Genomic DNA, 23,429 nt, shown 5'->3' with positions numbered 1-23,429 from the left:
TTTCTGTTTTGTGATAGAAGTTAATGTGCATCCAAAAACAATTATATTGCAAAAGAAAAGCTGATAGACATCATATCAGTTTTCCGTCGCTAATTACACGCCCAATCACGGGACACAAAAGGACACTTACGGTTTTAATGAGCCCAAACACCCAACGATCCACCCCTAATTGCCCAGCCGCACGCAACCCGATCCTTTGCCCCGGTGGCAGAAAGCGAACGCAGTACAAACGTACGCTCCCTGTCCGCAGCAGTATGGTTCTGATGAGGCTGTTCTGTTTTCGACTGTCCGTACGCCTCGGTTCAATCATTGTTGGAGGATTCTGTATAGTAAGCATCACTGAGACACATCCGTTGTGCCTGAAAGCCTATTTATAAAACGCAAAATTGTCCATTTTCTTTGCTTATCTTGTGCCTCGATGCAGCTAGAAACAATCGTAACGATGATAGCGCTGGCAGCATTGGGTGGTGGTCAATTTTTAGAGCAAGAAGCATTGTACTATGAGGAAAACATGCACCTGTACAACCCGGACGATGTGTTCGTCTGGTTGATTGGGGTGTGCAAAACGGAGGCCGCAATGTTCTACACACTGATTATGATCGGCATGGCGCTGTACCTGCCCTGCTGCGGTACAATGATGGTGGGTGCATATTATGTGAGTTTAGGTTTTGAAAGGGGAAGGTTTTGAACGAAAAAGTAATTTAAGTGATTTTCCCTATGCTTGTGTCGTTGCAGATGAAACGCTACCTTCTAGTGCCGTTCATAGTGGTGGAGCTGGCGAGACTGTCCTGCATCACACTGACCCACGTGATCGGAATGATGGTGATTAAAAAATCCATTAACGTGGGCTACCTTATAGCTCTCACCATTGCCGGTGGATTTGCTTTGTGTAAGTAGTGTAATAATGGGAAGTTGAAATGGAGCAATCCGTCTTATCCAGTTTGACTTGTTGCCACAGTACTGCTGTTCTACCTATGGGCCTGTGTGGTGGCGTTGATGCAGATACTGAAAATAGTCCGCTCGCCCGAGTACATTGCCGTGTTCGGGGACAATCCGTTAGCCCCGATCGATCCCGGCGAGACGACCCCGGCCGGTGCATTTCCGACCGATCCGACGACGGTCGAGTGGAACGGAAGTGGATTTAAGCCGCTGCAGCGGAACACTATCAGCAAGAACCTCGAGCGGTTGCCCCCGACGGCACTTACGGTGGGTCAGTTTAATGGGCACAACATGCTGATCGATGACTTTCGCCCCCTGCACAGTCGCTACACGCGCAGTTGGGCTATTTAGAGTGGAAGAATGGAAAATTTACTAAAATAAAATTATATAAAATAGAAAAAACTGCCTGTTAATATTTCCAAATGTGCAATTTTTGGCAGCTTCTCTTTGAAATAGCCTTAATAAAATTAATAAAATAAGTTTCACAACTTTTTCCTTATGGAAGAACCGCTCGCCTGTTCCCATTTGAATACTTTTTGCGCATATGCAAAGCGGCGATGGTGATGGGTGACGATCGTCCTGCTCTCAGGGGTCAGGGTACGGCTCAAAACCGGGTGTGATAATGGGGACTGTGCTGTGAAGAGGAACGACAATATTGATAGGAACGACAAAGCCCGCTTTATAAAGCGGGAACACACACAAACACTTCACCCCTTATTCTCTCCAAAGTAAACAAAGTACTCGTGATGGCTTTAGTGTGTTTAGCCCCCAATCGGTTGACGATTCCGCGATCGAATGCAATCATCGGGTCCGTAATTCCGATTATTGAAGGGTTGAATATTTTATTTTTTCTAGCTTTATTTCTTTTTACTGTTGCTGACCTGCAGCTGAACGGTTTAGTGCAGTCGACCGCGATCATTCTCGCCAGTACTGCTCACATACACTACGAAGAAGGGGGGTTTTTAAATGCATTTTGAACCCCGTGGTCTAGAGGGTGGAAGCAAACTCACCCATACTGTGAGGGGGTTTGGTACAGTGAGTGATCACTGATGGATCAGGTAGGATCGAAGCTTTTTATTTTAATATTTAAAATACTTTAAATTAAAAAAAATCTCAACGTATATGATTTTAATTATAAAATTTACAGTAAACATGCATTAATAAAGATAAATTATTCCATTTTTAAGAATGATTTTAAGAAATACATCTTATTACATACATCTGCAAGTTATTTATTGCTAGTCTTATGATAAATGCCATGCATGTTATGGTTCTATTCCTATTTGGGACAAATTCTCCGTAAAAAAGACGTGTCGATAATTAGGGGTAGTATTTTTTCCCATGGTTTTGCAGCCGGAAAAGTATGAACGTATAAAAGAGAGATAGAGAGACTCTAGTTAAAACAATAAATACTGCTTAAAAGTTACTAGTTTTTATTTTTTTGTAAAAATCACAATATAATAAATTTGGTGATTATTGTAAAATTATTAAAACTTTGATGAAGAAATTACTAGTGTTGGGTCCCGGTCGGCGGTCTCGTGGTACAGTCGTCAACTCGAAGGAGTCAATAAAGTGCCCGTAATGAATTCAAGCCCAGAATGAATCGTCCCCCCATAGCAAGGATTGACTATCCGGTTACGTGGTAATGAATTAAGTCTCGAAAGCCTGTATAGGCCGGCATGTCCACGTAGGACGTTACGCCAAATAGAAGCAGAAGACTAGTGTTGGGTAAATCTGATTCAGATTCATGAATCTGAATGAAACATTGAAATGATTCAATCAATCTGAATCTAGATTGCAATGATTCTTGCATCTTCAAAGATTCATGAATTTCAAAAGACTTATTAATTTCCAAAGATTCTTGAATTTCAAAAGATTAATATATCTCGAAAAAATCGCGAATCTCTAGGAGTTCTTGAATCTCAAGGGGTTCATACATCTCCAAAGATTCATAGAGCTTAAGCTGTTCATTATTCTTCTTGGCGTAGCAACCTACGTGGTCATGTCAGCCTATACAGACTTTCGGGACTTCTTGGCAAGTAACACGCAGCCGGCTTGTTTGTTTTGCTACGCGGAGACGGTCCATGCTGAAGATATATGAATTTTATTGATTTTTTGTATCTTTTACATTCATGAATCATTGAGGGTTTTTTATCTTTCGCGATTCATGAATCTTTGAAGAGTCGATTCGAGATTCGAATCACTCATCTCTGAAGATTCATATGAATGATATTCAACTAAAGATTCATGAAACTCAACACTACAAATTACACGATGTAACGTACAACTTAATGCACCAAATGGTGCAACATAGTAGGCGGCGTCCCCCCCTTCCCCTTCAAAACACCGGCCTCGATGTGGATAGATGGGCACAAAAATGGTAGGGCACTGTATCTGTCGAATCGGAAAAAGAACATCCCTTCCCTGCATTACCACCCAGCGTTCCGCATAGTTCCTTCCTTCCTTCGGTGAAAACAGTGCCCCCACTCGTGATCGTGCACGGGGCTTCGGGTTTGGCCGCTTGCCATTTGTCGTTTTGCCTCCTTCCCTACCCACCCAACACTGCGCAATCTGTTTCCCTTTCGCTCGCACTCGGCTGTTTTCTATCGGCCGCACTGACCATGTCAGCCGCATCGCATCGCATCGCGGTTGCTTTGGTTGCCTCGTCGCCTTGCCCGATAGCCAACACACAGGCCAGCACACGATCAGCGCAGAGCAGCAGCCGCGTGTCCGGTCACGGCTCGCCTTCTCCACTAGAAGAGTTTGCGTGTGAGTGTAGTGTGTGCTCGAGAGTGGTGGTGTGTTTCTTTTTTTCGTCGGTTGTTTTGCAGCTGCCTGTCCGTTCGACTCGACACAACCCAAGTGCTTTCCATTCATTCGTCCACGTTTGTCCCATCCGCGAGGATCGTCGGTCGTCGCAGAAAAGCAGTGTGTGCGGGCAGCATCTTTTTGCGCGCGCGTGTGTGAAAGTGTAAACTGCTAAGAAAAGTGCGTCGATTTATTAGAGAACAAAAACGTTGGCTTGCTTTTGCGTCCAGAACTGTCTGCAGTGCCGAGGAGAGGGATACCGTTTCCGTGTCTGTATTCGATGGAGCTAAAATTAGGTCGCCACTCGTAGAACATCCTCTCCCTGCCGGCTGCCGGTGGTTGTCGTGCAAATCTGCCGCATGATTATTGTGCACCCGTAAACCGAGAACCGGGGGAAAATCTAACGCTTGGTGTTGGTTGAGCGTGTGTGTCTGTGAGTGAGTGTGTGACCGTTTGTCGCATAAACAGTGAGTGCAACGAACTAGTGTGAAGTTTTTTGTATAAATAAAGAAATAAACAACAGACCGCCCAACGATGGATAAGCAGTACGTGCTAAAGAACAACATGTAAGTGCCCGTAACGCTTTTGGAAGTGTTTTTTTGGGGGGTTGTTCGCGTTTCGTTCTCTTTACAACACTGGTACCGTTTCGTTCGTTTTTCCCCCTTTCGTTTTCCCGGCAGCGCACTTTTCCCCGCTTGTTTGCGAATACCGTGCTTGCCAAGAAACACACAACGGACTGTCATAATCGTGTTCTAAACAAAATTTATCATAAATCCTAGTGTGCGCTTATTCCTACTGTCATAGAATTGCCATATACATTTCCAGAACAATGCCGCAACACATTCCCTCTTCCCCAAAAGAAGCATCCACGTGACGCATACAAGAAAACCCCTAAAAGTGCACGTGGACACGGCGAGCTACCTGGCGAGTATTATTTTTTAAGGGGCTATTTTGTTTTGGTTGTTTTCGGCTCTCCCCCCTCCTTCTTGACAGACAATCAACTTGACCTACTTTCCGGCGGTGTGCTTACTGCGCGTCTTTAGGCAGCGGTAGATTTTGAGTGTGACCGTCCGCAACCGGTTTCGCGTCGAGAAGCTGGTTCAGCTGTTGCAGTCGCCGCTGTTATTCGGATTCGGATTTATAGGCTTTTTCTGCGACAGCAGCAGACATTGAACCTAGCCTTCCTTTGGCGTTTGGCTTCCCGTGGGTTTGGGGCGCATTCGCGTGTGTTCGGTTTTCTAATCTAAGCCATGCTTATGCTGACTGTGACCGGTGGTGACCTTAGACGCAAAACAAAGTTATCGATCGAGCATGGTGGTTGCTGATGGTGGTGCTGATTGCGATCGTTGGGAATGGGAAAATTTTCAAAACGGTCCGAGAAGATGGAATTAATTTTATAAATTATTGATAGTAAGAAAAGCTAAAAAAATGTCTTTTATGTTAGACAACCATAATCCATTAATGTAGACCTTCTGCAATTCCCAACTAAAAAAAGCTGTTGAATCATGTTTCACTTGCCACACGCAAGATTGCCGAAGAGACTTTTAAATCAAACGGCTGGTAATGTGAGAATCGTCTAGATAGAATTCGACACCATAATTGTACACGGCTTACTTCACCCTTTTAAAGCTGGCTACATTTCACATCTGATACAACGCAACACAAAACGCCCATCGAACACACCAATCGAAAGATGCAACTAAATAGCACTCCAGCAGAACCTTCTAGAATTGGATACTCAATAGCCACACTGCCAAATCGAATTGCGCGAATCTTTTCGTACGCAGCTCACTGTGCACCGTGCGTGCGTGTGTGTGTGTATGTACGTGAGTGCATTTGAAGGAAACAAACATTAATTAGTGTAGCATAACCTAAGCATCGGGCAGGAAGGAGGGGAGGGGTGGTTTGGCGCTACGTACTGATTGGCAAACGCTATCGGCACTATTTGGTCAACCCGCGGTTCGCTCATGTGTGCCGCGTAATCCTTGATGCGTTACAGTGCGTTAGAATTAGTATAGAGGGTGGGGGAGGGGCGTTGTCGGTATGGTTGGTTGCCTGCGGGTTCTAGGAAATTGCCTGCGTGTAGTAAGCGGGGCCATCGGGGCGTATGCGTCACGTAATCGCCCCGCCTTTTGACAGATCGCTGTGATTTGAGCGTCTGTCACCCGGCTGACAGCGTAGTAAAACCTGTCGGAAGCGGTACTACTAGCTGTCAAAACGTGTTTACGTTTTGTCGGTGACATTTTCATGGCTTCATGGAATGTCACATTTTGAATTTCTAATTTCCATTAAACGCTCAGATTAGGTGTTGCTTAAAAACGCTTCTAAATAAATCTTCCAATCGTTTAATGCCTGTACCCGATGGCACAGAAATCCTTCGAGGTCATATCAGTACAAATATGCGCGGTGCAAAACACCCCTCCCGGGTAGGCCCGGGCTCGAAACTAGGTTAGCTACGTTCTACTGCTGCTGCCACCGGGCTCTCTGCGCGTCGTCGAACTTTGGTTCGGTTCGTTGAGCCGCCTATCCGTGTACGGAGCGCGCTGAGTGTTTCTAACAAAAAAAAAAAACCCCACACCCGTCCACCCATCCGTGTGGCTACCGACGCTCGTCCATGATGTTGCCACCGACCAGTGGCGGATTTAACGGTGCGCGGACTGAGCGGCCGCGGGGGGCCCCGTCAATGTAGGGGCCCCGTGTATGGTAATTCCAGCATATAGAAGAGTGTGTACAGTAGTCTCAGCGAGATCTTCTGTGCTAGATAGGGGCCCCATGGATGAAAGGACTCATAAACTATAGGGACCCAGTACAGGGATTCTGAGGACCCCCCCCCCCCCCCCCCCGCCAGCAAACCATTAAAGTGTGTTTGATTCAAAACTTAATGCAGCAATATGCACCCCCCCCCCCCCCCCCCCCGCTCGACACCAACCGTGGGGCCTCCACTGCTTTTAACGCTTAGGGCCCCCAACACCTTAAATCCGCCACTGCCACCGACACTGGGCGGCCTTCAAAACTACCACCTTCTCCGGCAGCACAGCTCCTCTCCGTTCCGGAGACAGCTTCCACCACCACGCGCCTATGATGCGCTTATGAAACTAAACATTCGAGCGCAAATTTGACCGTGTGCAGTGTGGAAAACGAGTTAGAAAACTATAAAACCCCTTTGCCGTCACCACCACCATCAGCCTGAACACTTTCGCGATCGCGCGGTCGAGCGGTTCTCGGCACAACCGTTTGCCCAACCCTCCAGCGCCAGTCAAGTGCGCACATTTCACGACTGCACCCCGGCACAGTTTGGTGCAGTTGGTGATGGAAGCTGGGCGCATAGTTGAATGAATCGAACGCATTACGAAAGCGGTGCGGTAAGGCATCCTTCACACACACACACGCGCGCGCGTGTCACACCGTGACTGCTGGAGGTGTGCTGCAGAATCCTCCACTCTACTCCGAAACAAACCGGTGTAAACTTAAACTTGGTATCCCTCCTGTTGGCGAATCTTTTTTCGCGAACGCTCTTAACCCTCGAGGGGCGACGATTCGGTGGAGTTTGGGGGCATGCGCAGGGTTTACGGTACCGGTTCGGTGTACCCTGTTTTTTGCATGTGCACTCTTGCACTCTTGGCTGCCTGGGGCTTGCGAAAAAATGTCCCCCCAAACCCCATTCCTCGCTCCACCGCCAGTTGTGTCGCAGGGGAACGGGTTCTACGAGCGATCGTTACCCTTGGAGTGTGATCGCCTGTGTGTGTGTGTTTTTGTCTCTTGCTGCTGCTGCTGCTGCTTGGTTGCATTTTATTTTGCCTCTTCACCTGCCTGCCTGGTCGTTTCGTAATCCGCGGTGTTCCGCTAATCGATGCCGATCCGGGTTTCGTGGGACCGTTTGATTTGGTGGAATTGATGATTTTTTTAGCGGCAGCAATAAAAGCAGAACAAAAGCTGCGATTTTTGTGATTATGTTGGTGGGGGAATACATTTTGAAGGTGCAGAACATGTTATGATTCATCGTTAATTTATGGTAAACAATTCAACAATATTAATAATGCAAATCACTTTGTTGAGTTCATTTATAGCTATTTATATCAATAAGCAAAAATATTAATGAACAACAGACAGAAAAGAGTTATCCTCTTCTCAATGAGGTGCCCTTCTTGAATCCACAATTTGCATAATATCAGGTCTTTGAGGGATAAAAAAAGGATTCGAAAGTATCCATGAAATATGATCGTAAATATGTCTTATGTCTGCTAATCTCTATATTTACTATTATCGCGATCGAATCAAATGCTCAACAGTTTAGCAGCTACAGTTTAACCTATCGCGTGCTGTTAATTAGCCAACTGCTCAGCCCCCGTGCCGGAAGCCGAGGCGCAATAGGCTCCGTAGAACATTCGACATTCGCCCCTTCCACGATCTAGGTCAAATGGCAACGCATGGCAGAGGCCGTGTGTAGCATGTTGAGCCGTGTTGTGTGCCAATGCTTAGTGCGCATGGATATATCACTCTCGTGTCTGTCCTACCCGGAAGCGAACTTGAAGGAGATCGTGTTAAGTTGTGTGAATGCGTCCCCCGTCCCCGTCATGATTAGTCCACCTAAGCCGGTGGTGATGAGCCACCTTTTTGCTTGAGGCTTTCCTATTCACAGACGATCGGCCTAAAACCTTTTAGCAGCAACACTTCTGCCCGCCCCTGTAGCTAAGTGACTGATAAGCTGCAAACGCTGCTGTGAGTGTTCGAGCCCAGCCAGGGCAACAACACTTGACTCCGGGTGGTTGGTCACTCTTGGTCGGGCTGATAAAAGCTGCCGGCCCTTTCGGTCTTTGTGTTCGTGCTTCAACCCACCGTAGCGCATGACGTCAAGCTGGTCCGAGTAGTGCTGATTTGAATATTGACCTCCTCATCGCAGTGGAGCTGTTGGGCTAGGGCCACAGCTCGGCCATCAATATGCCCTGCGGAATGGAAATTGGAGTGTGTACTCATCAATCACACCGAATGGGATAGGAGCAAGGGGCTTTGTGCAACGCTTCAGAATGATGTCGTTTGCGAGCAGATGAGAATGGCTGGTATCTGAAGCTGTTAATGAGATACTGCAGCCTCATCATTCCGCATGCGTCGTAGCTGTGGTGTGTAAATAAATTATTAGAAACAGTTTTACATTTTCATCTCATTAAGCAAAAACCCACTGGAACGTATTGAAAATCAAGTTCGATGCACTTCAGCTGATTGATGGCCTTAAGGAATGTGTTTACAATTCCATAGAAACTGTTACTGGTTGTGTGGAATTGAAATCTAAGGTTGTTAACTGGCACCAGAGCAATGATTGCATAGAAGGTGGTTCAGTTCTCGGTTTGTTAGAAACACTGACTGTTCATAATTTACAACCCACCCAGTTGTCGTGGTTGAGGGTGCAGGAAGCTAAACCCACACGTGATGGAAATACCTACTTCCTAACCAATAATCTCCAAAACCCTGAAATTATCAAATCTACCCCATTACAGGGAGCTACGCAGGGTATGTGAAGGATGCCCTTATCGGCTTGTGCAAAGGTCGGTAATTCCAATTTTCGGTAACATCTACGTCACAGTCACAAGGGGTGTGATTTGGGCAAGGTACTCGTTGGAGGCAGGAAGTAGACGGAACTTTCTTATCATTAAATTCCAATGGAGGTTATAGTTGGGAGGTTTCTATAATCCGCTATGAAGGGTAACCTTACGTGGAGAAGGTTGCTTAGGATGCAATGGCATTAGTGGATAAAGCTCATATCTCCATCCAGCAGATAATATAGGAAATTGAACTACTAACGGTATAAGCGACTCAAAACGTCGCAGTTTAGCCACAACCAGAGGTTACAATCACAAAATTCAAAGCTCACGTCCTACCCGACCCTTGATAGGTTGTTGATCCTTTCGGCAGTGATTGGTGTACACCGTGAGGGAATCAAAATATTTACAAAAACTACGCACCGCATCAGCGATAACAACGTCTCAAGGCTGTGTTGCGCATCAGGAAAGAGATGTCTAAAAAGCTGTCAAAGTAAACAGTTTTTGCCTTTCCAATCCATCCGTTTCAATCATTTGGCGTTAGCTTAGTTCTGTCCTTTTGTGTTTGAGTGTGATTCAGATAACTTAAAAAGAAACAGAATGTGAACAGGGCATCGGCTTGAAACACATGCTCGCACGGCTTAACGCGCCGAACAGTTGTTGAGGATGGCCGCCGCCTGGTACTCGGATTCCTTATCAGTGTAAAGTCCATTCGAACTCCAAAGTCCAAACGCGACCTTTTGCTTCTCGCTGGACGCTTTACAGCAGAGAGGGTGCTACATTTTTCAAACAACACCCCGTTCCCATTTCGGTGAAGGGAGCTCACACTGAGGGTGGATTGATGCAGGTCTAGCGATAAGGAGCAGCGGTTGAAATTGACTGCAAATTTGCTGCACTTTTGTTGAGCGCTCGCCTGTCTCGTCGCAATGATACGACCAATACTTAGACAAATGTGTATTAGATCGAGTCTCCGTTTGAAGAGCTGAATGTTGATAAGGTGACCAACCTCTTGGTTGGAGAATCATTAGACTTTGAAAAATTACAACTCGGCATGGGCGTGGAGGTAGTTGTTCCTCGTGTCGCTCCCTTGGAACCATTGCGTCAATTCTTACGCAACGGAGCGGGTTCAGCATCTTAAGTGGCGTTCGCCGACCGGGGATCACGGATCACCGTTTTGAAATTGCTAATGAGTTCCTGCGGGAGCTAACAAGCGTTATGCCACTGGTCCGTGTAGCAGTTTTGGTACGTGACATTTAATTGAACAGTTAAAACGAAGTTTGCTCAATGCTACCTCCATCGGGGATAGCAAACAAATGATGAGAAATCTTCTAAATAAACGTTGTAACACATGGTGTCTACCGATTTACCTTCAAGCTTCCTGATTTGCATGTTTGCTTGTTAATGTTTTTTTTTATACTACGACATTCGCTAGACGCTATTTACCGACCAAATGTAAATAATTGTAGATGATTCATACATCGGCAATCGTACCGTAGGTTGTCCAATTTACTTAGCGGTACAGCTGTTCGAGTGCTGACAAGGCACATTTGACGAATTGATCTTCGTGAGAGCTTTTTTTCTTCTTTCTTCTCGCTTTAAATTAGTTGACACTGTATGGTTTATCGACACGCGATGGTGAAGTTTGAAAGAATGAATTTGATTTTTAATATCATTGTGTAGAGTCGATTTCTGGCTTTGGATTATTTGATGGATTGCGTTAAAACAATTTCTATAATAACTATTTCCTGATTTTGTTTCGATGTTTGAATTTTAGATAGCACAAAGAAGATGATTTGAAAGTAAATTTATAAAAGAAAAAATAATAAAAACACTGAAAGGAATATTTTTTAAATATCTAATTAAGAATCATTTAAATGCAACAAATGCAGAAAACATTTTCCTATCTTGTACAAATTTCCATATTTTTTTTGTACATTATTTTTTTTTTTGCATATTGGAGGATAATGTCTATTTCAAAAAATCTAGTTTAAATAAGATTTAAAATTTGAGATCAATTGATCACATCGAGCTCTTGAGTATTTAGCGGACAGAAATTCGGGCCTGAACATTTCAAAATCAATTTCTTATCGTTAGCATTATCGCTAAACTGCGACAAGCATTATCTTTTAGCTTTCGTTCCTTGGAGCTTGATAATGAGACACATACAGTCAAAACATGTAATTCCCTAGACATTTTTAGAAATTATATTTTATTTAAAGGATGTCTATTCTACAACGAAAAGGATGGGCTCAACCTTTACTTTCAAAAGCCCTTCATTAAAAAAGCACTTGTTGCATGCTTTGCCAACTTGTTTGCAAGCCTCACCCGCATGCAATAATGCATCATCATCGCCATGGAGATCGACTAGGGCAGGTTTTTTAATCTCTCCCTCTCTTGGCAAGCGTTTGCCGCTCACGCTCCGCTCACTTGTACTTCCTACAAAAGGGTGCGTGTCTAACCTTTACCGTGCTGCCGTGCCGCTGTGTTGGTTCTGCTGTACTGCTCCTAGCCTCGCCACCTCTCCTCTCCTGTAGCAGACGGAAGGGTGGCCAAGCTAGGGGTGAGGGTGTGAGAGCAAAACGGGCAGCCGCAGCTGGAAACAAAGAATGAAACAGCTTCGATTGCATGATGACGGATGGTGGATGGAGGGTGGTTAGGCGCTGAAGGTTGCGGTCGGTAAGGCAAACCCTCCCTTTTGCGCTTCCCCCGACCCGAAGGTACACATCGGATCGTACCAATACAGACGCACTCGAGGGCAGGGGCTCCGTGACTGTGTGTATTTGTGTCTATGGGGAGGGTTTTGGAGGACGTACGCAGCGATTCACTGGCGTCTCCATCGTCTTCTTCCACCGCCATCCGCACACCGCTCATCCACCGTTGGCACACAGACACACAGCCACGTGTACGTGTGGTCGTGTGTGCGCGTATATCGTGGATTTTTGCTTCCCACTTCGGTGCGCAATGAGCCGGAGCGGTGCGTTCGAGTCAATCGTTCTTTAGCGCCCCGCGGGACACAGAGCACACAGCGAGACCTGCGTGTCCGGGCGTGCCTTCCGTAGACACAGACACAGAGCTTGCGCTTTGTCTGGCCGTGCGTGCGTGCACTACACGAAACAGCCAGCCGCAATTTGCAGTGCGAGTGGAAAATCGCGAAAAAGAAGTGACTCAAACCCCACTCACACGGATTGAGAAAGATCACGACGCGTGCGTGAATCACTGTGTGCGAATACGAGGCGTGAAAGTGCACACGGTGCAGTGCTCGCCACCGTTTCAGTGAGAGGAAATTGAAGCTTGCCTCACAGTACCGGAAGTGCGATTCAATACTCACCGCAGGCGGTAGGAAAAGTAGCGAAAGATAAAACCCGTCGCTGGCGCGAGTGAGAGTGGTTTGATAGCACAGAAGAAAAAAAGAGGGGGAAAAGGCAGGAAAGAGAAAGGAAAAAATAGGCACAGTGTGGAAAGTGCAGCGTATGAAAGTTCCACTGCAGGTGAAGCGAAATTGCATCCGCAAAGTGGTTGGGGTTTGTTTTTGTGTGGTGACTTACGACGCGAATCTGTGACGCGATCAGTGCGATCTGTGTGGGGCGAAAAGGCTCCGACAAACACAATTGAATAGCAAAACACACAGATTATCAAAACCGCAACCCACCCCGTACGTCACAGTGACACTAGAACAGTTAGTGGTTAGGGTAAAGCGCGTGCGGGTAAGCGAGGAGACAGCGAAGGAAAGTGAATCAACTTCCCTGCGTTTTGCGTGATAAGCAACAGTGCATCGTAATAAGATTGCGTTACGGTGATCGTTAGTTTTGCGCGTTTGCTGCCGCTTCTGCGGTCGTCTTTTTCTAGCTCCGGCGCGTTTGCCAGCAGATATACAAAGAAAGCGCCACCAGAGGGAAAACGAACGTCCAACACAACGAACGAAACGAACGGTCGGTTGAGAACGAACACGCGCGTTAAAACACAGCCCAACAGACACAACCCAACAAAGCTTCCAACATGGCGGAAGCGATCGACCTTGCCGGTGGTAGCAGCGGTCTCACTAACAATCTGCTCGATGATAACAATAGGAAAAATGGATCGGTGCGGGTGCAGATCGTACCGTCGCAGCCGAAGACGCTCTCCCATCTGCCGACCCGGCCCCCCGTCGATCTGGCCTTCCACAATCTTTCGTACCGGGTCAAGGAAGGACGTCGCAACAGTAAGTAGACGTGTGAAGTGTTTTTTTTTTTATTTTATTATATTTGTTATTTTTCCCCCTTGCTTCTTTATGTGTAACGCATTCGTAAGAATACACGCGGCATACTTCCTGGTTGGTACGTGGCTTGAGAAAACATTGTGAATACAAGTTAGCTGCAAGAAGCACTGATCAACTCTCGTGGTCAGTACAGCTGTTGAATTGATATGTTCAGCTTTTAGCTTGTTGAATCCGCACCGACCAGCTGGTCTAATCGACCGACGCATCAGCTCTATAGCATTGCCGTATTGCCGTTTAGATCGTATCTGATCTTTGTTAATTCCATCATTTTCGATCATATTTGCAATGTTAAATGAAAACATCAAGCCTTTACAAAATCAAACACATTGCTGCTTGCATTTTAATGATCAAAAACAACATAATATTCCCAGGAACCCCACATTTGTTTGTGGATTCAAACATCTCACGCAATTTGCATGCGCATCGATTATAAAGTCGATCACATTACGATCGTACGATGTTGTGTGGGGATTTTTCTGACACACCGGTTAGAAGAAGTAACTGTGTGTGTGTTTGCTCGCTAGCAACTTATTTGCAAACGATTCAAGTAAAACTGGAAGGAGAGAGTGTGTGAGAGAGCTAACAACCAGCCAGCAGAAAATAAAATATCCGGCTTTTGACGATTTGGCACCGGTTTGCCACTTACGGAAGGGTGGTGAAGGTTATACAATGAAGTAATCATGTTAGATATTGTTTTGGCTCTTTTTTTGCTGGATTGTTATCGCTATTTTAACAAACTGATTAAGCATGACGTTTAACGATAAAGCATTATCAGCTTAATGTTGGTGACGAAAATCCACCCTTTCGTTCGGGGAGCAACCTTGATATTATCGCTTTTCCTTCGCAGTTTTACCACCTTAAAAGAAAAAAATAGCAAGATGACATTTCAAAGAAGTGAATGGAAAATAAAAGGCACTAAGCGTATAGCTACACCATACATTTTACACATGAATTACAGCAATGTACCTTCACCGAAAAAAGAAAAATCATGTTACGTTACTTTACCTCGTTAACCTCGTGCTTTACATTTAAGAGCGTCCGCTCGGTGCTGTAGGGCCATTAAGCGAAAGCTTACCCTGCCAGTCGCAGAAAAACAAACAATTAATGCTCGATCTTGCAGCAGCAGGCTGTGTATGCTATCATGATCGCACACGCGTGGCTATTAGCTGACCTTATCCCTATCATTTTAGCTCCTTTTGTGCACGCGCCACGTGATACGGACAGACGCAGTCACCCGGACTCAATCCGGAAGTGGAAGATCGATCAGCCCGAACAGTCAACCGTCCAACAGCAGTCACGTGTGCCGGTGGGGTCAAGACAGAGGCACACCTTCCATTTTCGCAACGCAAGAGTGCATGAGTGATTGTTTTTATACCAGCCACATACTTGTCAACCGGTTGGTGGCGTCTAATTAGACCCGTGGCTTGCGTTCCTCGGCTGATCCCTTAACGCGGAGGTTGTGGCTCGCGTGGGGACCAGTTTTAATGTGCAAACGACCTTTGAGATCTGGCTAATGGCCGTGCAGGTGGATGCTCTTGGTGGAGCAGTTTTGATGGGCTGCTGTGTTGGCAAATCTACATACCACAACCTTCAGCCTTGGGCATTGGGTAAGGTGCGTTGGGTGATCATGCGAAAAGAGACGTGTCAGCAAAGATAGGAGCTTTTATGGGAACGGTTGATGAAGAGTGTTTATACATTTCAAAGGAGGATAAAACATGATAATGTCTCTGCTTGGCTCTTGAGATCAAATTACTTTTCGTGCGATGACTAAGTTGTTGCAAAACTAACGTAGGACATACATCGCAGTACTTTTCATAACAACTTAACTCTAATAGTGATTTCATTAGTAATTTAACTTAAAATAGAGTTGCTTCGATTATATGAATGAAAATATCTTAAATGATAAGAAAAAGAGAACACTTTTCTAAAACATTGACCGATCACTGTTTGTAGTAGTGACTCATGTGAGAGCTCTTCTCAATTACAAACAATTAACTAGCTAACTCAACATGACTCCTCCCAAATGATCACGCATTCTAAATGGTGAGAATATTTCACTCTTTTAGCGTTATACCTGTTCCTGCTCGAAACAATCGCACCTTTTGCGTCATATCATTTTTCCTCGAATTGGAATTTTCAAATACTAACGCTAATAGACATGTTAAATGTTAAAGTGGAATGTTAGAATGGAATTAGTAATGAACACCTTCAGTCATTGTTAATTTTGACGATAGACTTCTCCAAATTTTTTAGTAAATTGCAATCGTAGCGCCGTTTGGAAGTGGGACTTTAACCTTCCTCTAGTAGCTTGTGCCGATTTCACTCAAAAAGAACAACACAACAAGAAACCGATGCATTTTTGCCCCTTGTCCCCTACAAACACGGTACGCATCGATCCGGCTACATTGAGTCACTGTTTGAGCTCAAGGCAACAATCGGTCAAAGTTTTTCTTTGTGAGCGGGTGTGATCGTACTGTACCATTAAACTGATACCGTTGCGTATGATGAGTAATCCTGTCTTGTCCGGGTTGTGGATGTTTTGCAAATGTAAATGAAAGCAATCTAGCGTACTTTGGAACTTCGTTGCAGTGCTGTGCAGTAAAAAGCAACTATCTTCTTTGTAAAACTGTATGAAGCTTTCAAATTTGCACTTGGACATTACGCACGACTGCGATCAACCCTCAAAAGGGAGTAAGATGATAAGCCCCACTGGGCATACACTTATCATGGGCGCCCAATCGGCGTGAGATCGATTGGCGCCCAATCGGCGTGAGATCGATTGCTTTTTGGGGAGCACCGTGGCTTTGTTTCGTTCGGCATCTTATCGACCGGGGATGGAATGAATGCAACGATAAGGGCGGACGGTGGCCTGATGTTTTGTGACCCAGAAGCTTAGCTTCCACGGCCACAGCCAATCGTTTCGAAACGGTGTGTGACGATTTCAATTTATGTAAGCAAACACGTTTGCAATGGATTTTAAAACAACGATAGCAGAGCTAGTTACGCTTGGAGCAAAATTATGGGAACGCTTGTTAGAGGAAAATGAGGGCATACAAAAATCAATACTAATGATAGCCCCACGATGAGATCACCAAGCAATCGAAGCAAAGTTCACGCGAGGTTAATAGTTATTTAATAGCATCCGGATGCCTGATTGTTGATAGAGTGTGGCGCAAACTACACGGCTACTCAAAAACTAGGATGAACTGCGTTTTGGAATATAATTAAAACATAAAACCACGCATCTCCTGCGGTGCATCAATTCCGGCTTGTTTATCCAACTAATCGGCTGGCTCTAAATGACCGATCGTCTCGATCGATGTGTCGATTGTTGCTGTATCGTTGTATTTCTTTTTTAGAACGATCTGTTGTGTAGATATCATTAATTAGCTGCATCACTGATGGAGATGATCATGCGTTGTTGCTGAAGCTTTTTTAATTACTCACTGTATGATTTTGATAGGCGGTTGGGAACGAAAACAACCGTGTACAATGTATGTGATGTACAACAGGTATAGACCTGTATTATATACAGTGAGACGTAAAAATCGTTCATATGAATTTTCCAGACTACGTTCTAAAATGAAAGATACACTTGGCCTGTCCTGTTACGAGTCTATTAAGAACCGGTTCTAGGTTCGATGTTTCCAGTGTGTTGTTTATAACTTCAGCCGTACTTCTGATTCTTTTCTGCTTCTTTTCTGCAAACTACTTTCAACTAAAACATGAACGGTGACTCCCGTATCCAGTTTTTAATGTCAATGTAACAAGAAATACGTTGTCCAGTGAACGGAATAAACCATATCCACCTAACCTTGACGCGCGGGGTACTATTTCGCGGAAATTCCCTTTTTTCCGCGAGATTATCTCCACGACAAACAAACAGCTCCTGCATTTTAAATAAACCGGCTTGCAGGTTCAGGTGCGTGTGTGTCATTGTCAACAGCGAAGTTTGCTGCCTGAGCTCCTACTCAGTTGGGCATTTAACCGGTTTTTCGGGTTGTAGTTGTCCGGTTGCCAAAAACTCAACATCTCCAACGTCGCTCATATTTATATTGCGGCTAGGTTTATTTCCCTTTCGGACGGAGTACGGCTTGAAGATGTTGGAATCTGTATGTATACCTTTTTTTTTAGATTCCAACGTACCAACAGCGGTCACCGAAATTGACCTTGCCATTCCACAAACATACAAGCCGGTACGGTGGCGGTAGAACATGCTGCTCGAATCAGACGCCTGAGTTTTGAATTCGATCAAACGGGCAAGGGAAGATGGACCGAATGTGTGTAGCTTTTTTCTCTTTCTTCTGTTGTTCGTGCTGCGGTAAAGAATGTTGAATTCCAATTTAACCTCTACTCCTCTGCCTTCTCCGTCCAGTGAGACGGTATATGCAAATTGTTTACGAACACCAACCATCCATCTCGGTCGTGCTCGTCATCTTGCTTGATGATGGTTGAGAGACGTGTGCTGATGGCGTTGAGGCCATGGTTGATAACACCTGGAAGGTTCGGGGATATATGCCTTCTATAGGATGATGCGAATATCATCGTTTTTAATTTTCGCCCCATGCGTGCCTATATTGTTGTGCCAATTAGTACCTCAATATCACCAGAATGTCATCAAAATGGACTTGCCTTGTTGGCGGCAACAAAATCAGTTGATAAAACAAAGTTACTTTTAAGTCTTTTTTATTTCTTGGGTTCCAGACAAACGATCGCAGGTTAGTTGTTTGCATAGCGAGCAGGCGATGTTCGTGTAGCGATGCACACTGGCAGGAGGCATGCAGATCAATACTAGCTCAATTATTAATGTGGGAAATTTTTCTGAACCTGACCGAAGCGTTTGAGCGTGATTCCCAATCGTGTGTGTTGGGAATTTTGCCTTCGTTTTACCTCCAACATTTACAACTCGGTGCATAATTTGCCCTCACTAACTGCATGCTGATTGCTGGGATTGTTTGAAATAGCTTTTTGCACACCGCTGCTGATGTTTGTGCTGGTGAAATTGATACGCGAAGCTACGCACGTAAAATATGCAACACTTCGCGGAGGTTGATGTGGCTAACGGCTTTACGTAGTTGTTATTGAAATCATTCGTTCTAGCATGTGACGTTTGATTTTCACCAACAGATGGAAAAACCTTGCCCCGTTCGCTGAGACCTTCCAAGGGGCGTCAATTAAGTGCGGCCTCCAGCGCAAACCAGATCGACGCCAGTGCTGTACCGTGCACATTCTCGCGATCCTTTAGCTTGGGTTCACCACGCTATCGAACGAGGGGTAGTAATTAGTGTGCTTTTGCTGGACCTGTCTACTAGCAGAAGGGAGGAAAGATGGCAGCAATCCAATCACTATTTAATCACGCTGATTCTGAGAATTTCCTGTGCGGAGATATATCCGCCATTGGGTTTCGCGCGTGGCTGTTGCGAAGTGTAAGGGTATTTATTGATGACGATGACTTGTGCTTGGGATATTGAGCAGTGACACTAACGCGCATCCAACTTATGTCAATGAAAATATCAGAAATGTTGCGAAAACTGTTCTACACCTTGAAGAAATGTGAACGCTTCTTTGTTTATATTGCAGACGTTACAATTGCGTCAGGTGTCACATGAGGTCAGGTTAACGTAGAAACCCGTTTCGAATCGTACGTTTACCTGTTCCTCAGATTAGCGTAATAAAATTAGCATGGATAAACTTCCTTATTGAATGCTCTTAAGATTGTATTTGTATTGTTTAATTCACGCATATCTTGTTCTTTTTATCTATAGATGTGAAAACCATCCTGAAGGAGGTGAGTGGCAAGCTTCGCTCCGGCGAGCTGACCGCCATCATGGGACCGTCCGGTGCTGGCAAGAGTACGCTCCTGAACATCCTTTCAGGCTACAAGTAAGTACCGTGAAACATACTTTCCTTTTCTGCAACATGTTTCAACAACAATTACGCTCTCCCTTCCAACCCAAGGACAACGAACATCGATGGATCGATTACGATGAATGGCAAGGAGCGCAACTTGAGCCAGTTCCGCAAGCTTTCCGCCTACATCATGCAGGACAATCAGCTGCACGCTAACTTGACCGTGGAGGAAGCAATGAACGTGGCCGCCAGCTTGAAACTCAGCCAGAAGGTGGAGAAGAGCGAGAAGCAGCATGTGGTAAGTGGAGCATCGTATCTCTGCGCGACCCAGTGGTGAACGTATCATTGATTACCATTTTTGGTTTGCAGATCAAGGAGATTCTGGAAACACTCGGTCTCGAGGAGCATCGCCCAACGTTGACCCGCAACCTGTCCGGTGGGCAGCAGAAGCGTCTCTCGATTGCGCTGGAGCTCGTCAACAATCCGCCGATCATGTTCTTCGACGAACCCACGTCCGGCCTGGACAGCTCGACCTGCTTCCAGTGCGTGAGTTTGCTCAAGTTTTTGGCCCGCGGTGGCCGCACCATCATCTGCACGATCCATCAACCGTCGGCCCGTCTGTTCGAGATGTTCGACCAGCTGTACACGCTATCGGACGGGCAGTGCGTGTACCAGGGCAGCACGCGACAGCTGGTCCCGTTCCTGGGCACGCTCGATCTCGAGTGTCCGTCGTACCACAATCCGGCCAGTTACGTTATCGAGGTGTCGTGCGGTGAGCACGGCGATCATACGCGCAAGCTGGTGAACGCGATCGAGAACGGCAAGAAGGATATTCGCAGCGAGCTCGATTTCCCGGCCCAGAAGAACAAGAAGAACGAAAATGCGGCCAACGGAAATGCTAACCTGAAGGTGAACTATGAGCGCATGAATGGTGGCGCGAACAAGTACGCGGACAATCTGAATCTGGGCGGCAATGGGCTGCTGCCACCGTCGATGGTGAACGATATTGCGAAGGAGACGGAAACGATCAAGATTGCCGTCGAGCCGGACCGGGAGCCGGAGGTGAACAGTGCGCTGCTGCCGGTGGAGGGTGCGACTGACATTGACCACTCTCCGGAGCGATATCCGACGTCGGAATTCCATCAGTTTTGGGTGGTGCTTAAGCGAACGCTGCTTTTCAGCAGACGTGACTGGGTTAGTTGGATCTCTTTATTTGTGCAAATTTATCATAATCTAATAATCTTATAATGTCGTTGATGTCATCTTTTACAGACTCTTATGTACTTGCGTTTGTTTGCACACATCCTGGTGGGTTTCCTGATCGGCACACTGTACTACGACATCGGCAACGACGGCGCTAAGGTGCTCAGTAATCTTGGTTTCCTGTTCTTCAACATGCTGTTCCTGATGTACACGTCCATGACAATCACGATTCTTTCATGTAAGTTGTATCCTCATCGGTTCGAAATGCGTTGATTGACCCTAATGATCTTCTCTTTGCAGTCCCTCTCGAGATGCCGGTACTGTTAAAGGAGAACTTTAATCGATGGTATTCACTACGATCGTACTATCTCGCCATCACCGTATCGGACATACCATTCCAGGTAAGCTAGAGCATCTGTTCCCACACCGCAATGCACACGGTATCTAACAAAACTTATTTATACAATTCTAGACCATCTTCTGCGTGTTCTACGTTTCGATCGTCTACTACTTCACGTCCCAACCGCTCGAGTGGTTCCGGTTCGCCATGTTCCTGGGCTCGTGTTTGCTCATCTCGTTCGTGGCGCAAAGTGTCGGTCTCGTCGTCGGTGCTGCAATGAACGTGCAGAACGGTGTCTTCCTGGCCCCGGTCATGTCCGTACCATTCCTGCTCTTCTCCGGCTTCTTCGTGTCCTTCGATGCCATTCCTATCTACCTACGGTGGATCACCTATCTGTCCTACATTCGTTACGGTTTTGAGGGAACTGCTCTGGCCACCTACTCGTACGGTCGCGAAAAGCTCAAGTGTCACCAGGTGTACTGTCATTTCAAGTCGCCCACGACCACGCTCGAGGAGCTCGACATGCTGGACGCTAACTTCACGCTCGACATTGTGGCGCTGATCGTCATTTTTGTGGTGCTGCGAGTTGCTGCCTTCCTGTTCCTGCGCTGGAAGTTGAAGACCACCAGATAAATCGGATGGACCAGAACGATCGGCCGTCATAGGCCGTGATGTTTTGTTTTTGTGTAACGTTAACATTTTATGAAGAGAGCTTCGGTGCAATTGTTTTACCGTTCTCTTCCAGATCCACCCGATACCATCGTCGTAGCGTAAGCCAAAGTAGCGTTTAATGTTTTTTCAAGTTCTTCTTTTACTGTACCAAAAAACAAAAACAAAATAATCCAAACAGACAAGCAAAATAGAAAGGAGCAAAACACCGTGGACTAATGGGAATTTAACCCAGTTTGTCAATGGTTTAAAGAACGTAAGAATAGCAAATCTAAAGACGGAATTTAGCTCAGATATCTTTCAAACACAAATCGAAACATATCAGAACTCTTAATATCAACTACTACGAGGAACGCTCGTATCGAGGAAAACTATAGCCACACAAATTGCCACAAGATCACCTTATTGGGTGCATTTCTCGCTAGGTTGTGTGGCGTTCTACACCAATATGGTCCCAGTCCTGTCACCAAGAAAAAAATGGGAAACTTTTGGAGCGTTTTTATCGATCAAGTTTTTTACAAGGTTTATCTTTTTTGCATACAGACTTTTACTGATTAGGCTAAGCCGCACCGTACCGTGCGAGGGAAGCATTGCATTAGCTGATAGAGGAATGGGATTTCTTTCTATAAACGATATTGTGACAAGAGTAAAAAGTATACATAAGCTGAGTGCATCGTGCAGTTGGAAGAGGTTGTAAAACAAAAAAAACAGTCTAAATGTGATAACATTTTAACGAAAAAGCAATTACATGATCAACAAGCATGTTTGACCAAGTGCAATTAGTTAACGAGGAGTAACATAAATAAGTGCAGAAAGCGAATTATAAATGGAATAAAAAGGATACAAATGGTTTTTTGAAAATAACTTTGAACATTTAGAATTATTTTCGACGCGAAAGAAATAATTTGTAGGAATCTTATTCATAGCAGTTTGATGATGACAGTTTGGACGTTGTTTTTAACTCGGAGGGTTACTTTATAAAGAATTGAAAATAAACTACAATTCATACAAATTAAAATCTACAATCTAATTCGTTTTTCGTATCGTTTTTTCCATATTGTGATCATTATTTTTAAAAGAAAGGCGCATACAATTATAAGTTGGTGTGAAATCGATTCGGTTTTGTATTAATTCTACTCGCACTCAATTTTTTTAGGAATTGAATCTTTCGATTTTTCTGCAATTATTTATGGATTTGAACCTCTACACTCATTTTCAAGCCTTTACAGAGTCTTGTATTTTAATGTTTTGACTGGTCTGGAAATCGTTACAAAACGCTATCTGTAGATTATTTTCATTTATTTGTGGAGTCAACAGATTAGAATCCCTTGCACATATTTATAGAGTAGAATCTTTTCTCACCTACGCTTATTGTAATATATTTTTAGAACCCATATTCTGCTGAAAATACATCAAACACCTATTTTGAACCAAATTATTTTTATTTTCGACCGAACATATTTTAACCAAAAACATTTTTCTGAAAGCCTATTTAGACTAAACAACTAAACAACGAACAAACAAGGTAGATTTTTTTAAATAAAATTTGAAAAATAAATTGTGGAATCAATTATTCAGTAACAAGAAAAGGCCCAGATTAATGCATCAACTCTTTTTCATGCATCACTAATCATGACATGTAAGGATTTTCTATTCAGCTATAAATAATCTTCCGTTGTACTAAATAGTTGTTCATCCCTGGCTAACGCTCATGACCGTTATGAGTCCATTGTTTATCATATTCACAGTAGAAATTTGAAACATTTTGGTCAAAAATAAATACTAGCAGTTATGTCCAAGTTCATTGAAAATCAAAACTCTGTAATAACAA

At 44.8% G+C, this 23,429-nt stretch overlaps 2 protein-coding genes across 4 annotated transcripts; both read left to right on the top strand.

Moving 5' to 3' along the window:
• Positions 1-23: 23 nt before the first annotated feature.
• Positions 24-1,381, top strand: LOC120957670 (uncharacterized). 2 transcript variants are annotated; one of them, XM_040379988.2, is made up of 4 exons: positions 24-329; positions 425-655; positions 736-889; positions 959-1,381. In XM_040379988.2, exons 1-4 carry the CDS (start codon positions 24-26, stop codon positions 1,288-1,290), a joined length of 1,023 nt encoding a protein of 340 aa, XP_040235922.2. In that variant the 3' UTR covers positions 1,291-1,381. The 2 variants fall into 2 exon arrangements, with proteins under 2 accessions (XP_040235922.2, XP_049465512.1); XM_049609555.1 differs by having other exon boundaries at positions 100-655; positions 959-1,378.
• A 2,278-nt stretch (positions 1,382-3,659) lies between these two features.
• LOC120954870 (ATP-binding cassette sub-family G member 4) lies at positions 3,660-22,462 on the top strand. Of its 2 annotated transcripts, XM_040375161.2 has the most exons (8): positions 3,660-4,313; positions 13,349-13,479; positions 19,302-19,419; positions 19,495-19,684; positions 19,756-20,580; positions 20,659-20,827; positions 20,890-20,990; positions 21,062-22,462. In XM_040375161.2, exons 1-8 carry the CDS (start codon positions 4,282-4,284, stop codon positions 21,560-21,562), a joined length of 2,067 nt encoding a protein of 688 aa, XP_040231095.1. In that variant the 5' UTR covers positions 3,660-4,281; the 3' UTR covers positions 21,563-22,462. The 2 variants fall into 2 exon arrangements, with proteins under 2 accessions (XP_040231095.1, XP_040231094.1); XM_040375160.2 differs by lacking the exon at positions 3,660-4,313 and having other exon boundaries at positions 12,269-13,479.
• The last annotated feature ends 967 nt before the right edge of the window (positions 22,463-23,429 follow it).

The sequence above is a fragment of the Anopheles coluzzii genome, chromosome 3, assembly GCF_943734685.1.
Source record: "Anopheles coluzzii chromosome 3, AcolN3, whole genome shotgun sequence".
Classification (NCBI taxonomy): domain Eukaryota; kingdom Metazoa; phylum Arthropoda; class Insecta; order Diptera; family Culicidae; genus Anopheles; species Anopheles coluzzii.
This window is presented reverse-complemented; position numbering and strand designations above follow the sequence as displayed.